Source organism: Atractosteus spatula, chromosome 8 (genome assembly GCF_055471065.1).
Source record: "Atractosteus spatula isolate fAtrSpa1 chromosome 8, fAtrSpa1.hap1, whole genome shotgun sequence".
Lineage (NCBI taxonomy): Eukaryota > Metazoa > Chordata > Actinopteri > Semionotiformes > Lepisosteidae > Atractosteus > Atractosteus spatula.
Window position 1 is genome coordinate 30,977,374 of NC_142713.1, and position 15,828 is coordinate 30,993,201.

General features: G+C 37.7%; 2 protein-coding genes across 3 annotated transcripts in view; one reads left to right on the forward strand and one right to left on the reverse strand.

The window, feature by feature from the left end:
• LOC148829402 (rho GTPase-activating protein 8-like) overlaps positions 1 to 3,068 on the forward strand; it is a 28,287-nt gene extending 25,219 nt beyond the window's left edge. For both annotated transcript variants that reach the window (XM_088924391.1, XM_088924390.1), the window contains exon 13: positions 741 to 3,068. In XM_088924391.1, coding sequence (XP_088780517.1) covers positions 741 to 938 — 198 coding nt within the window. In that variant the 3' untranslated portion in view covers positions 939 to 3,068. The remainder of the gene's footprint in view (positions 1 to 740) is intronic.
• Positions 3,069 to 14,865: 11,797 nt separating this feature from the next.
• Positions 14,866 to 15,828, reverse strand: part of phf21b (PHD finger protein 21B) — a 103,984-nt gene continuing 103,021 nt past the window's right edge. The window contains exon 15 of the mRNA XM_088923429.1: positions 14,866 to 15,259. Coding sequence (XP_088779555.1) covers positions 15,005 to 15,259 — 255 coding nt within the window. The 3' untranslated portion in view covers positions 14,866 to 15,004. The remainder of the gene's footprint in view (positions 15,260 to 15,828) is intronic.

Consider the following 15,828-nt stretch of genomic DNA (forward strand, 5'->3'; position numbering starts at 1 on the left):
CCTTTAAAAAACCTAGATCCAGATTCTCTCTGAATGGTACATTAATGAACATTTTTTAGGTAGCATTCTACTATGATTTCCAAATTTTAAAAAATTTCTGATTTCTCAAATTTGCAAAACTCAAAAGAAACCTGTCTCATGCATTGTAATTTGTTGAAATAAGTCAAATTTTGAACATTTAGACAAATACAATTTGAGCCACACATTGCATTTGGAATTCTTGATTTAAATATGTCACAAGCTTGGGGTAGTGACTGACAGAATGAGATCTTGGGTATAAGTGGTGGAAATCAGGTTTCTCTGTAGGGCTGCTGGGCGTCCTCTCTGCCTGAGACAGGGTGAGGAGCTCAGCAGACTGGGAGGATCTAGGAATAAAGTTGCTGTTCCTCTGGATCTAGAAGAGCCAGTTGTGGTTTGGGCCTCTGGTGAGGATGCCCCCCTGGTGCCTACTGTTGGAGTTGAACCAGGCACTGCCCGCTGAGATAGCCTGGGACACGACTCTCACCAGGAGTGAACGGTTGGAAATGAGGTGGATGGATTAAATTAAAAACAAATTACAGTGAGAATGGCCTTGTGTTGATATAGAATGATGTTTCACCCCAGACTTAGCATTTATATCCTATTAAGCATGTCATTTTTGAGGCCACTTCAGATTTCTGGACTGATAATTTTATGGTTACTTTTGGACATTTTTCAGTAATTTGCCTCCTTCTGAGATCCTTTACCTTTTCTGTTGACAGATATCACAGGAGAGCATCAGAAACAAGATGAATCCTTCCAACCTTGCCTGCGTGTTAGGAGTGAATCTGATCTGGCCTCCACAAGGATCTGTCTCCCTGAGTGAACTGAACCCCCTGAACATATTCACAGAGATTCTCATTGAACACTACCACACTGTCTTCAGCACTCGCTCGCCACCAAATCAGGTACTACCCTGACCTAGCAGCTGCAGAGGAGTCATACCCTAAAAATAAAAGAATTCAGCTCAGAGGAAATGAAGGAAATCTGTGGATTAAATCAGAACATATACTGTATGTCCTATATGCCATAAAGATGTGTGGATGATTGGTATCTTGGGACATACATTTGACTTCAGTGTACAGGGTTAGTCAAAATGCTGTCAACAGCTTTGATATTTATGCTTTTGTTTGAAACCTTTTTTGACACAGTAACCATGTAATTAATTTGTAATAAACTGTCAAAGTTTCTAAAAGTTCCTTACAATCCTTCACCATCTATGAAGCAGAAAACAAAACTTTAGTAAAATAATTGGCATTTATACTTGTCGACAGCATTTTGACTAACCCTGTATTTTTCAGCTGTACAGAACCCCTATTTTAAACCCAAAAGGAAGAGGTACATTGATTTCTTCTTACAGTATATACAGTGCCTTGCAAAATACATGGACCCTTTCCAAGTTTTTCACTTTGTGTTGCTTTACAGCTGGCAGTCAAGCAGCAATTAATATTGGTTATATACACAACCACAATACACATTCACTGCAACAAACACAAAGAAGTGATTAATGCAGAAGAAAAATGGAAAAGTCTTGTTTGCATTAGTATTCAAAATCTTTGCTGTGGCAAACCTAAATTAATTTAGGCAGACATAATTACCTTAAGCAGCCACACAATCAGTTGAGTACAATAATAACCTGTCTCTGTACGTTCCGTCGGTGAGATAAGGGATTTCTAGCAATGCTTCAACCATAAACACCATGGAGATTTAAAACAACTCTGAGATAAAGCTCTAGAAGGTAATAGGTCAGGAGAAAGGTATAAAAATATAATAATAATATAATAATAAACTTTATTTTATATAGCGCCTTTAAAGGTGGCTTCTCAAAGCGCTTTACAGGATGACAATAACAATAAATAAGAAGAGTATAACAATAAATAAGGAGAATACACAAGATAAGACACAATTACAATATATAGAGGAGACTGTGGATGGTGGTACTAAGAAAAGCAGAGGGGTGAAGAATGGAACCAGTGAAGTAAAGGCTTTTCTGAGGAAGAGGGTTTTGAGTCTGGATTTGAAGGAGTTTAGAGAAGGTGACTCTCTGATGTCCTTGGGCAGAGAGATCCAGAGCTTGGGGGCATAACAGGAGAAGGCCCTGTCACCCATACAATGTAGACGGGCATTGGGGGACAGTTAGAAGACCAGAATTAGAAGAGCGTAGGTTGCGAGGTGGGGAGTAGGGCGATAATAGTTCAGACAGGTATTGAGGTGCCAAGCCATTCATAAAACACTGAATATCCCTTTGAGCATGTGAAGTCAATCACTGCAAGTGAAGTTGCATGGTACCACCCAGACACTGCCTAGATCTGGCTGTTTCTCCTAATTGAGCAGCTGGGCAAGGAGGAAATTATTCAGGGATGCAACTGTGAGGCCAATTGTGACTTTCAAAGGGCTCCAGGGGTCTGTGACTGAGATTTGAGAAAATGAGCATGATTCATGAACAAAGGTGCCCTGTATGGCAGAGCAGTAAACACATCTCAAATCCCGCATGGAGTCTGCAACAAATTACATCAGAAATGTCATCACAAACACAAAATAGCACACCATTCAGTCCACACAATCCCTACTGTAAAGCATGTTGGTGGCTGCATCACATTTTAATGCTACTGCTGGATTAACAGGGACTGTAATTTCACCTTCATGCAGGATAGTGACCCAAAGCTCCAACCTATTGACTTAAAAATTAGAAAGTGAGTATTCTTTAGTGGCCACGTCAAAATTCTCACTTCAGTCCTATTGAGAATCTGTGGAAAGACTTGGATACTGCTGTCCATTACTGATCCCCAAGCAACTTCAGAGAGCTTGGGCAAATCTGCCAAGAAGGAATGGGCACAGTCAGCACCAAGACGGTGTACAAAGTTTGAAGTGGTGGCTGAAATTCCTGCCAAAAGCGCTTCCACCACATGATTAGTTTGCACATCTGAGTACTTATGCAATCGATACATTTTGCTTTTTTTGAGTTTTTGCTGACACTTTCTGTAACGTATCTTACCCTTATAAGTCTTTAGTTTGTGCATTCAGGTTTTGAATAAAATATTAAGTTATAAGTAATGTGTAAACCTCATTTTGTGATTTCACAAAACGGGCATCCATGGGGAGAGTATTTTTGCAAGACACTATTGTTTTTGTTCTTCACTTTGGACTGTTTGGCTGCAGCAGGACGTACTTCCTGTGTACAGATGACGTACAGTTCAAAGTGGCACATATCACATAAAATAAATAATTATTAGAGATGAAGTGGAAATATGTTTTCTCTGTGGTACTGGTTTCTATGTGGCTTCCGGCAGCTGTGGAGTTTTTCAGAAATGGTTTGCAAACATGTTTTTTTTTACAAGAAGTATGTTTACAAAAACCATAGGGTTTTAATACTATCTTCCAAGAAACAGACATGCTACATTTCCTGTGGTCTCTTGCTGCCCAGACATTTAAGATGGTTAATGTGACTACAAAATGCTGCATTTTAAGGCTATACCAGGAAGAAAAAAACAATGGTAAAACTGAAACCTCAATGAAAAGGCATTATTAATTTACTTTTCAACAGGTGATCAATTTATATAGCATTTTTGCAGACACAATTATAAATCCTGCTCTGTACTGAGGACAGCTTGGAGGTGAGTCAATGATCAATATTTGTCAACAAATGTTTGATAAGATTGTAGCCTAGTAATTGGCCAATCCATTCCAGAGATTATGACAGTCCTTTCATCTCTGAAGAATGAGAAGTATGTATCATATCCCATGTAAAATAAAGAGTAGCCTTTTTTTCTCCTTGATATCTGGATACACAGATCCTACCCAAAACCAAAATAATCCAGGGCACTTTTACTTCACCATGGCCTGATGAAACACTGGAAATTAGCTACTTTGGGAAAATGAGCAACTGATCCCCACATAACATAATTTGTCTTCAAGTAACAACATTCAACATTAAAGCCACTTGTATCTTGCTAGTCTAATAGAAACTGTTGCTCTCCCTGTCTCCTTTTCAGTCATTTATTAACAATAAATCAAGTTCTGGAGTTCAAAATGTAATAATAATAATAATAATAATAATAATAATAATTGCTTACACTTATATAGCGCTTTTCTGGACACTCCACTCAAATCACTTTACAGGTAATGGGGACTCCCCACCACCACCACCAATGTGCAGCATCCACCTGGATGATGCGACGGCAGCCATAGTGCGCCAGAACACTCACCACACACCAGCTATCAGTGGGCAGGAGAGCAGAGTGATGAAACCAATTCATAGATGGGGATTATTAGGATATTACATAGCTTCATATTTTCACTAGAATCTGAAACATCTGCTGTGATTGCTTGTTACGCAGTACTTGTTTTAGTCAAACATTTACAAATATGGGTGGCATGGTGGACAGTGGTTAACACTGCTGCCTTGCAGTGATGGGGCCATGGGGTGCTATCAGCGTGGGTTTTGCATGTTCTCTCCATGTTCGTGTGGACTTCTCCCAGGTGCTCTGATTTCCTCCCACAGTCCAAAGACATACTGCTAGGCGAATTGGCTTCTGGAAAAATTGGCCCTGGTGTGAGTGTGTGTGCCCTCCAATGGACTGGTGTCCCATCCAGGCTGTATCCTGCCTTGCGCCTGTTACTTGCCAGGTTAGGTTACGATTCTCCATAACCCTGTACAGGATAAAGCAATTAAGAAAATGGATGGATGGATTTACTAAAGCACTTCACCTTTACTAACACACTATCGACATTCTTGAAAATTTTATGAACAGTAGGTCTTTAAAAAGGAGAAAGGAATTCCATTACTGAATGTACGTGAATTACGATGAGATTGTCTATGCTTCACTCCATTTTCCACTTGAGTCAGCTAGAACACACCTTTCCTATCTAATAGACCCTTTAGATTCACAAACATTGCACACAAAATGAGGTGTTATTTATTCCATTCTCTAATGGAAATGCCAGCAGCCTGCAACTCACAACTGGCAACCCACTGAAGCTAAGGAGGTGTGAGCCTGGTCAGTACCTGGATGGGAGACCTCCTGGGAAAAAAAAGGTTGCTGCTGGAAGAGGTGTTAGTGGGGCTAGCAGGGGGCACTCACCCTTCGGTCTATGTGGGTCCTACTGCCCCAGTATAGTGATTGGGACTCATCCTTTGGATCAAACTGAGGTCCTGACTCTCTGTGGTCATTAAAAATCCCAGGGCATTTCTCGACAAGCTTAGGGGTATAACCCTGGCGTCCTGGCCTAGCCTTTACCAATCATGGCCTCCTTATAATCCCCATCTATGAAGTGGCTTCATTACTCTGTTCTCCTGCCCACTGATAGCTGAGGTGTGGTGAGCGTTCTGGCGCACTATGGCTGCCGTTGCATCATCCAGGTGGATGCTGCACATTGGTGGTGGTGGAAGGGAGTCCCCATTACCTGTAAAGTGCTTTGAGTGGAGTGTCCAGAAAAGACCTATAAAAGTGTAAGCAATTATTATTATTATTATTATTATTAATGCCCTGAAGTTGCCTTACTAACTGAGCACATGCAAAAAAAATTAGCTATTAGAAAATGTTTGCCTAACAACCACTGAAGTTAAATATAACATTGTTCCATGTCATGTTAGATTGTGCATGTATTAGAGGAGCAAAATAAAATCAAGAAGTCATTTCATAAGTGAGCCTGCCAGTGATTCATATACATGAGCACAGTAAACGATTGCCTTGAAGTAAATGAATGCATTTGCTGTAAATTGCATTCATGGAGTGCCAGGTGCTTATAGCTTTTTACTTTTGGGAAATAAACTGAATTCATCTAATCCCTACTAACCTAAAGGTATTTTAAAATGATTAATATGTTCAATAGCAAAGTATGCATGGTCTTGGTATTTCTATATACAGTAAATAGGTTTGTCTATAAATATTCTTGCCTCTGCACACATTTAAATTATTGCATTAAAGTAATGTCATTTCCACTTTGGCCATAACTGTATATTAGACACTAAAGGACAGTACTGATGTGTAAAAATTGTGACATCAGTACATTTGTCAGTTAACATGAAAATATTTCCTTTACAATTTAAATAGAATTTGTGTCCAGAAATGTGCTATATATGTATAAGGATTAAGATGGTTATTAAACTATTTGAAATATATGACTTTCTCTAACTAAATTGTAAATCTATTGTATTTCTCTTACAGTTGTAAAGTTATAAAACATAAATATTGTAAGTATTGTATGGCATATTAAATGCCCATAGTTTAATATTATATAGCATGTAATGATGTAAAGTAGTGTAAGAGCACTTACTGTACAGACAAATACAGGAAATCGTCCCATGAAGGAAGCAAAGTAAGACCCAGGACTTGAGGTTAATATTGCTGAATGTTGCATCTCTTTTGTTTAAATATGGAACAAGAGCCACCTAGCTTGGTATTAACACTGCTTACAAAGAAGGCCTTAGTTATTAAAACACTGCCAGAGGCAAATGGACACCGACTTTGTCACCAAAGACATAAAATGTAAGCATTGCACAGGACTTAATAACTGCCGTCTTTTCCCACTTACCTTCTGGTTCCATGTCAGAAGATTACAAGCACAGCTAGACTGTCACACAGCATTAGGAAGGCTACACCAGCACAGGCTCAGACAATTCAGTTCAGTGCAATAAAAAGAGGCTAAAGACTCTCGGTTATCCAGGACGTTGCCAATTGGCAAGTGAAATTGGAGGATATCAATATGCGTCTCAAACAAAGTTACATATCACTCACTCCCTTTCAGTGATGTCTCATTTTGTTCAAAACATATATGGGACTAAGCTGGTGCACCCTGCTGTGTTCACATGTCAATACCACCTGTTCACATACATACACACTGTTGTACTTTGAGGATGGACAGGTGTTTGTGCCCAAATTGAAGATTGCAAAGATGGCATTTTGGCCTGATAACGGGAGCACGTGGCAACTTTAATTTGAGTCTAGAAAAGAATTTTAAAAAAGGCTGGAAGACTAAACTACAGCTTCAAGCCCACAGACTTTGGGTTCTTCAGTTTGAAGATAAATCTGTATGTTCTTCACCTGGGGTATCAAGTTAAATTGGGTATTTCTAATCTCACTTATAGTGCCTTGGCAGCATGAGTGCCTTTGGCATATGGTGCATGATAGGGATATATGAGACATGGCACTCCTGTTTAGGCTGTTGGTGCCAGGATAATACGGCTTGATCATTAAATATTTCATGCGTGTCTGACACAAGAAGTTTTTGTGTTTCAGATATGTCCATATATTTAGTGCTAATACATGTCATAGGAGCACCTAATAAGTATCAGGTTCTATTTTGAATTCCCTTGCTTTATCAGATCTATGTGAGATATTTCGTGTGCAAGCTATCACCTGCACCAATAACTCAAATAGGTGTCTTATACTATGTGTACTCTGCTGTGCTGAAGTCATCTTTGGCACAATGACAATACATGTACAGTATATGTTGTGTACTGTATGTGTTATAGAATGTTATGAACACCAGTAATTTACTGAAAGCCCCAAATAGTTTTCTATCAGAACAACATTAACTCTTATTACAACGGCTGGGTCTGGTTGAAAAGAAATCAAGCTTGTCATTAAGCGATTCTACATTTATTATTTGGCAAAAACACTTTATCAGAATCTTTGAAAATCTGATCACTGCAACTCAAGGTAAACTAAACATGAGCAGCCAATACTACATGTTGAGTCATTAATGAGTCAGATGTTCCTCATCATTATCACTATCATCAAAGCTATAAGGCTAGATTTTGTGGGAAAAAAAAATACAGATCTTCTGGTAAACGTAATTAGGATTGTAAATGATCTTAAAATGAAAAATTGAAAAATTGAAAAATTAGAATAATGCAAAATGTCTAGGACATTTACACAGTAGTGTGAGTCACAGGTGCTGATTTTATTTTACCGGGCACCGTACTTTAAATTTGGAAGCACAAAAATAAAAGTCATTCATTTCTGGTTAGCACAGAATTATTAAGTTATTGTAGAAATGTGTCCACATACTGTATAGTAAATGAACAAACAGTAAACTCTGAACTTCACTCTTTATTCAAGATGAAAAAGGATGTGTCTATTGGGAAGTACTATGCATTATTCCATCCAACAGTCCGTTATCAGACTTCTGCCTATTCCTGGTACGGATCTCGGAAGTTCGGTATTGATCCCAGAAGCACAGGGAGCAAGGTGAGACTACGGTCTGGATAAATTGCCATGGCAGATCATGCATTATATTTATTTTTGTCAACATATTTAAATTTTTTTTTTAATTCAAAATCCCTGTGCTAGAAGAATTAAATGTCTTTTGAAATCTTCTGAGCAGGCTGCAATGGCCACTGGGTTTTACTAATTGTCCTGTCGGTTGCCAATAGCAGAACAGTCTGGAGCAGTTGGTGAGATACTCTTGCTTTTAGTTCTGTTTAATTCACTGCATTAATTTGTGCATAACTGCCTTTTTTTTTGTTTTACTTTTGTTACTTTTTTGTTTTTTTGTTTTACTGTAAAGTGCCTTGTATTATGAAATTGTTTAATAAACTATATACTGTAAAATAAATCAGGTGGGTAGCTGCGGCAGCATGCGTAGTTTGCGAAGGAAAAAGTAATACAGTAGGATTATATCATGCTGAAAAGAGAAGAGAGAAAACACAACGTTGTGTTCACACCTGAAGAAGGCTTCACAGCCGAAACATTGTGTTTTCTCTCTTTTCAGCATGGAATAAACCTATTACTTGTTCCTATATAAAATAAAGGTTATTATTGTTTAACAAGTCAATGATTAGAAGCCTTGATATTACCTAGCTCTAAGCCTAAAGCTGCAGACATCTAATTTTTTACATTCAGTCAACACTATCAAACTATTTGCAATTATGTCCAACATGATTTTTAGACTGCCTAGAAGCCATATCACTCTGCAACTCTCAACTGGCTACCCATTGAAGCTAAGCAGGGTTGAGCCTGGTCAGTGCCTGGATGGGAGACCTCCTGGGAACCTATGGTTGCTGCTGGAAGTGGTGTTAGTGGGACCAGCGGGGGGCGCTCACCCTGCAGTCTGTTTGGATCCTGATGTCCCCGTATAGTGACAGGGACACTCTACTGTAGTAGGTGCCGTCTGACGGATGAGACGTTAAACCGAGGTCCTGACTCTCAGTGGTCATTAAAGATCCCCGGGCATTTCTTGATAAGAGTAGGGAGTTATCCCAGTGTCTAGGCCAGATTTCCCCCCTCGGCCTTTACCATGGCCTCCAAATTGTCCCCATGTAGGATTGGCTAGCACTTGCCCTGCGATGGACTGGCGCCCCGTCCAGGGTGTACCCTGCCTTGCGCTCGTTGCTTGGTAGGCTCTGGCTTCCTGTGACACCGTATGGTATAAAGCGGTTTGGTAAATGAAATTACATTATTTAGACTGACAGCACAAGTACAGTAGGTCATGTATCATGTTCTGATTTCTATTCAGTTTTGCCAACTTATAAATGAAAATGGAAACTAAGGCTTTAAACCTGATTAGGGCTGCTCATACGGGGAAAATTGTTATTTTTCTTTTGGTTTTATGAAAAACAAACAGCAATTTTAAGTTTGTTGTGTAAGGGAATTCCATTGATAACCCGTTCAACATTTTGTCTAAATTTACCTGAAGCATGGAACATTATAAATGTCTTTAAAAGTGAAAACAGATATCGCCTCTCCACACAGTTTGAAGGCTTTCCTCAGACCTTTCTTCAAGGAGATTATGAGAAGAAGTGTGCAATGTGTTTGTTTACACACACAAATATCTGTTACAGTGGCTGACATAGTTTAGTTTTTATAAGATGCAACAGGACAAACTGAGCAAAGATTTCACAGCAGGATGCTAAGCACAGATGTAAAAGCAAGGCAAATTTACTGAATAATGATTTTGTAGTTGTGCTCGTTGCAGCCTTAATACATGGTTTCTCAAAATAAAAAGCATGCTGGGATAAAATGTGGATAACAATGTGTTTTTTAGCACACACATTTAAACTCCAAAATCTTCCAACGAAGGCGTTTTTTTATTTTTTTTAAAGAACTTGGTACAAAAAAGTAAGACTACTCTTAACCAGTCACCAACTTCCATCAATCAATTTTAATGCATCATAAAGAAGAAAAACTACATTGGCATATGTAAGACAAACACTTTTTTTCCTATACATACTATCCACTGGACAGTCCCCTTTTAGTTAAAAACAAAAGAAAAAAGAAAAAAAAACTACTTTAACAGTCCCAAGACATTTTCATCTAAATTTTCAGTGTCATCTAATTCCATGTCTTTCTCCTCCACTACTTTTCAGTTCATGGCAAAAAATACATTGAACATTGCAAGCCACGTCAGAATGCATAATTGGCAAACAATAACCATAGTATTTCAAATGTTTTTTTTACCTTTTTTCTTTGTTCATTCATAAAAGAATATAAAAGAATTTTGTTCAACGTAGTGTCAAGTGTATTAAAATAGATCTGTATAGTACTGCACAGTTTCTCCCGGAGAATGCTGAAAATGGAGCTAAGAACTGGCCTCAGACAGACGGTGCTTCAGGGCACATTCTCATTGTGACATGGAGCACTGATATGGTTACTTTGTTTTTATTTATGAATGGGCTCGCCTCATGTCACAGCAACCGGTGCTTCAGTAGGTCTGACTTTTGGAACCTATGCAGTATCCCTTTGATGGACTGTGTCAAGAGACCCTACTGGTGGCAACGCATTCAAAACAGAAGCCAGTTCATCTTGAATCATCCTTGAATCAATGATATGTGCTGAGTACCTAATGCATCCCCCACATAAGCTTTGCCTCTGTCCCTACACCATCTGTTGGGACTCTGTTACAGTGGGCTAGAAAAAGTAGTATCCAGGACTGTGGTTTAATATTACTATGCAATACTGCTATGATTAAATACTATTGTGATGAAAAACGTACTGCCTGATTTGCACAGCATAAAGGCTATGCCTGAAAGCTCCTTAAACCCATTTCTCACTGACTAGGCTGTTCCTGAACTTTGAAATTTTCTCCAGTAGGTTTGGGGAATTTCTCAGGTAAGTAAAGATTTTCTCTCTTTGTTTAAAAATGGATCAATTCTTGGGATTCAGATTCCACTTTGTGCACGACACCAGTGTCTGCTAACAGGTGCTAGAAGCAACACAGTTGAAAATGTATTGTCCAGCACAAAGTTTAATAGTCTTTCTGTAAGAGTCAGTCCTGTTAAACAATGACAAACCTCTCTACAGTAGAATAGTCTTAAGTCTTAAATGGGAGTAATTTTTCACTGCAGATGTCACTTAGTGCCTGCTGGATATATGCAGTTATCCCTAAGTATGAGCATATCAATAAGCCTATGAATGTGTGTTAGACACCAATTAAAATGAGGGAGTAAAATAGCTATAATAGAAGTTTTTATAACATATTTATGAAGTTCTTTTCAGCAAAAACTGTTATTTTGATTTGAAATCACAAAATGGAAATCACAGAAAAAAAAAAGGGTTTCACATTTTTAGAAATGTATCACTCTTATACCGGAAACTTTTTCCTTGTGGAAGACCAGAAATCCTCTAAAGCTCTGTAACATCATATATAAACCTGTAACTTTTGTCTACACATACTCCACTTTTAATTCAATCAGCTGTAAAGTCTTAATGCAACATAACAAAGGGGGGAAACCCACAACCTACTTCATTTACTGTGCCACAAAAGTATTTGTGGGTAATGGCTTAATGACAGTAAAGCTTTGAGAGATAACCCTATGTGTTCAATTAATGCGCCCTTTCTTTGCACTGTTTCTCAGTGGTACTTAATGAGATCGATGCAAAAATGCCAAGGTATATAGCTCTCTTTGGCAGTGATGTAGCCATTACTTAAGGTATACTGTAAGTTTTCCATCTAATTTCATTTATTGCATATCTGACCTGAAATTGTTTACTTGGAGTCATTTTAATTGTATGCATGTGACTTGGGTGTAACTGACTCTGTGTGGGTTCAGTCCTCACAAGTACTGGAACAATCACATCATGTTTCTGTTATAAAGAAGGAGATGATGTATAAACAAATGATCTACATGAGAACTAATTACACTTCTCAAAAAAATGCAATATGTCTAGCAGTCAGTGCAGCACCTACCCAAGAGTTCCTGTCTCACAACACACAGATAAGCACGTCTGCTTTTTCACACCCTGACCTCCTTCTCTCCCAGAGAATGTTTAAGCTGAGTGTGATTTTCTTCTGTCACACACATCCAATAATATTTCAGTTGACTGCACCTACTACAGGGTGTCAGCCAGGCACGTCCATGACTGAATTTAAACGCCAGCCAGTTGTGTCCAGCGTTATACATCCTCTTGGTATTAATAAAGCTTGTAAAGCAGTTTCCCTTTCTTAGTAGAATTCCAGTCAGATTTCCAGGTGTTTTAACAACACTTTACAAATTTAAAGCAGGATAATATGAAAATCACAATTATAACAGCAAAATTAAAACAAAATGGTATATATACAATATGTGGTTAGGTTTCAAAACAGAATCAAAGGGATATCTGTGAAGTACTGGCAAGGTGTATGTCTGTGTATGTACAGTACCTCATTCACACATATTCCTATACTTGGCATTGCTACATTCTGGTGGAATCTGTTGTTCAGACAGGGATAATTATCAGGAATGGCTATTGTTACCACCATTAGAGAAGCAGTAAAGACTACCATTGTTTGGTAGTTCAGAAAAGTGAAACAATTTAACAGCAAGAACTACTCTATCTGCTCAGAAAGACAATTCTATAGAAAAAGGTCGAAAATGAATGCTGTGCAGCAATATATGATAAATATATATACTCAGAGGCATTAAAAATGAAACAAATCAATACTCACTTGTTGTGTTTTTAATGTCTCTCGTTATATATCTTTTATACTTGCACTGATCAGCCAAAAGATTAAATTCACTTTACAGCTGTTCAAGATAGGAAGCCAATCAATAAATCATAGCTGCCAGCTTCCACAACAGTACGAACACAAAATAATGGTCCAAAATAACTCAAGAGTTAACTCTTCATTCTTGGTGCATATTCCAGTTTTCTCCACAGTACTTTACTCGTTACACTCATCTTTTCTAAGGAAAGGCTGCATCGATTTCTCACAATAGCTTTAATTTCAATGTAAGTTTTAATATAAATTCTTTATCCATTTATCTGTATATTTGAGGGAATGGGTGGATGTGTATAGATCCGAATATTCTTCTTAAAAAATGATGTATATACAAATGTCTGTTTAATGTCCATTCCAACATCTACGGGACAGACAGACAAAGCTTTTGCAACAGAAGCATGATGGAGAAGATCACTGCATTTCTTTCTCTTGTGATATCTGTGTTCCTATACAGATTTCTCAAAGACAACTAAAATCATACAGGAGGGGGAAAATTATCCTGCACAAGATGGCAGGATCTTTCTTTTTTTATTATTTTGCACCAAAAGGGATACTGCATTACCTTCATGTCTTCATAATAAATTAACAAGAAATCAACCAACAATATTGTTAAACAATTCCAGAAAGAACAGAAATCATTACAACTTTAGCTGTCTTAACACTCCCTGCCAAGACAGGCCCGGTGTAACACTGACAGGCTTTTTAGCAATACATGCCTGCAAAATAGAAAGGAAAACAGACTTGAGACCTATCGAGAGGCCAGTCAGTCCCTTTGTTTAGCAGGAAGACTAACTATTTAAATAGTGTTCACTCTTAAAACTGTCCCATCAAGAAGAAAGCAATCAGGTCTCTATTTGTCTGTGTAAAAAACTGATATAGTAACAAAGAACCCTCAAAAATTCTACTTGAGGCAGTGGTTGTTTGTACTGTCTAGCCGATATACAGTATATATATATAGTTCTTAACAAGTGGTTGTTCAGCACTAAAATGTTGAAGTCATATATTACATTTCTTTAAAAAAGCAAAAATGACAAAAAGAAGAAGGAAGTCAAGACAGCAAATCCAGTACAAAAATGTAAGTTTTTTTGGCATATTTTCTATACTGGCAAAGAAAACAAGAAAATAGCAAAAAATGAAAGACCCATGTTAAAAATAAATGGCCCTTGTAAAAAAAAAATCTACTTTTGGGTGCAACTGGAAACAAGAACATCACATTTATATGATTCAATAATAATAATTAATTTAAAAAAAGTAACAGCAAGAACCAGCAAGAACAGTAATACAACATCTGTACAGCCATCCCCCTTTAAATACTTCACTCCCCAGGCATCAGCATGAAAATACTTCATGTTGGACTAGAAATGGTAAATTCTGTAGTGTCATTTTAAATACTTTAAAGTTCTCAACAATAATACTGAAAAATTATTCTGTTTTGTTTGAAGGCTCAATAGATTCATACATACACACTGAAAGCGTTTCCTCATCCCACTTTCACCTGAATAAATATGGCGAACATTGTTCATAAGAGAATAATAACAATTCTACTCAGATATATCAATGTACAGTTGAAAATGTTCTTTCAGTTTTATATTTTAATACCTTTTGTAACTACTGCTACTAATCGCTAGTGTTGTTGCTTACTATATGCTGAACATTATTCTCCTCTAATTTTGCTTTAAAAAACATTATTAGGTTTTTCATTATTTTTTGGCCATATGCAATACTAGATTGTATTTCCATATCAGCCATTTTTTGTTTTTAATTCATAAATACATTAAGGCCAAGAATATTAATAAATAATAACAATTATAATAAAAAAAATCTCGTAAGCACTGAAGGTGTTGGGTTTACAAAATACTCATCACAAACTGCTTGTGGGATATCATTTTGCCACAGCAGATCTCCAAAAACTGCATTGGTTATATATTTTTTTTTGTTTTAAATTTGTTTCGTAAGTTTCTATGGTATTCCGACTTATAAAAAAGTTTATTGTTCTGAAGAAGATGTGGAAGGTGTTCTGCGCATTTGGCAGGTCGCAGGTTGGCTCAGTGTGGGGTGGTGGTGATCAGTTGTTGCCCTGGGCCTGAGACAGGCCTTTCTGCACGTGCGCGGAAGTACCAGCAGAGGGCGAGCTTGCGCTGCTGGGCGGTTTGATCCAGGGGAGGGTGAGAAGGGCGGCCCCTGTGGTTGTGGTGGCAGTCATGGTCACCTGAATCATCTGGTCCCTCTGGATGAGTCTGATCAAAGCCTTCAGTCGATCCAAGGCAGACTGAGTTTCCTTCTGCTTTCCCAAAAGGCTGTTTTTCAAATCTACACATTTCTGTGGAGAAGAAGAAATGGCCGTGTTGAGACTTTGTTGGTAGGAAAGTTAGAAGTACTTCTTAATTATTGAAAACCTGCGACTGAATGCTTTGCTTTGACCATATTTCTACGATTACGAGACCAAAACTAAATCATACAATCTATGAGAACATTAAAAATCCAGCAATATCACTCTACACAGTCTTTTTTTATAATACAAATAGCAATGAAAAGAATATTTAAAAAACCTGAAGGGACATCCATATGCACTGTTTCAGGTCCTAAGAAATATAATATAACTGCCAAGAAATATTGCTTCCGGATTAATAATTAAATTAATTGTAAAAATCTTTCACTAGGACCTCTGCACATTCTGTTCCTGAACAACACATTTTCACTTCAATGAAACAGTAGGGTGTATTTCTGCAGGAGAAGAGCCTGAGCATGAGCACTTTGTAATCTAAAGGTATTTCATTACCTTAAGGCTGTACTGCTGTGATGTTTAACAAACTCAAGGACAGTTAAGAAAAGTAAGAACAACTAAAGGGGTACACAATAAAGAATATGCGTGTGAAAATAAAAACTGAC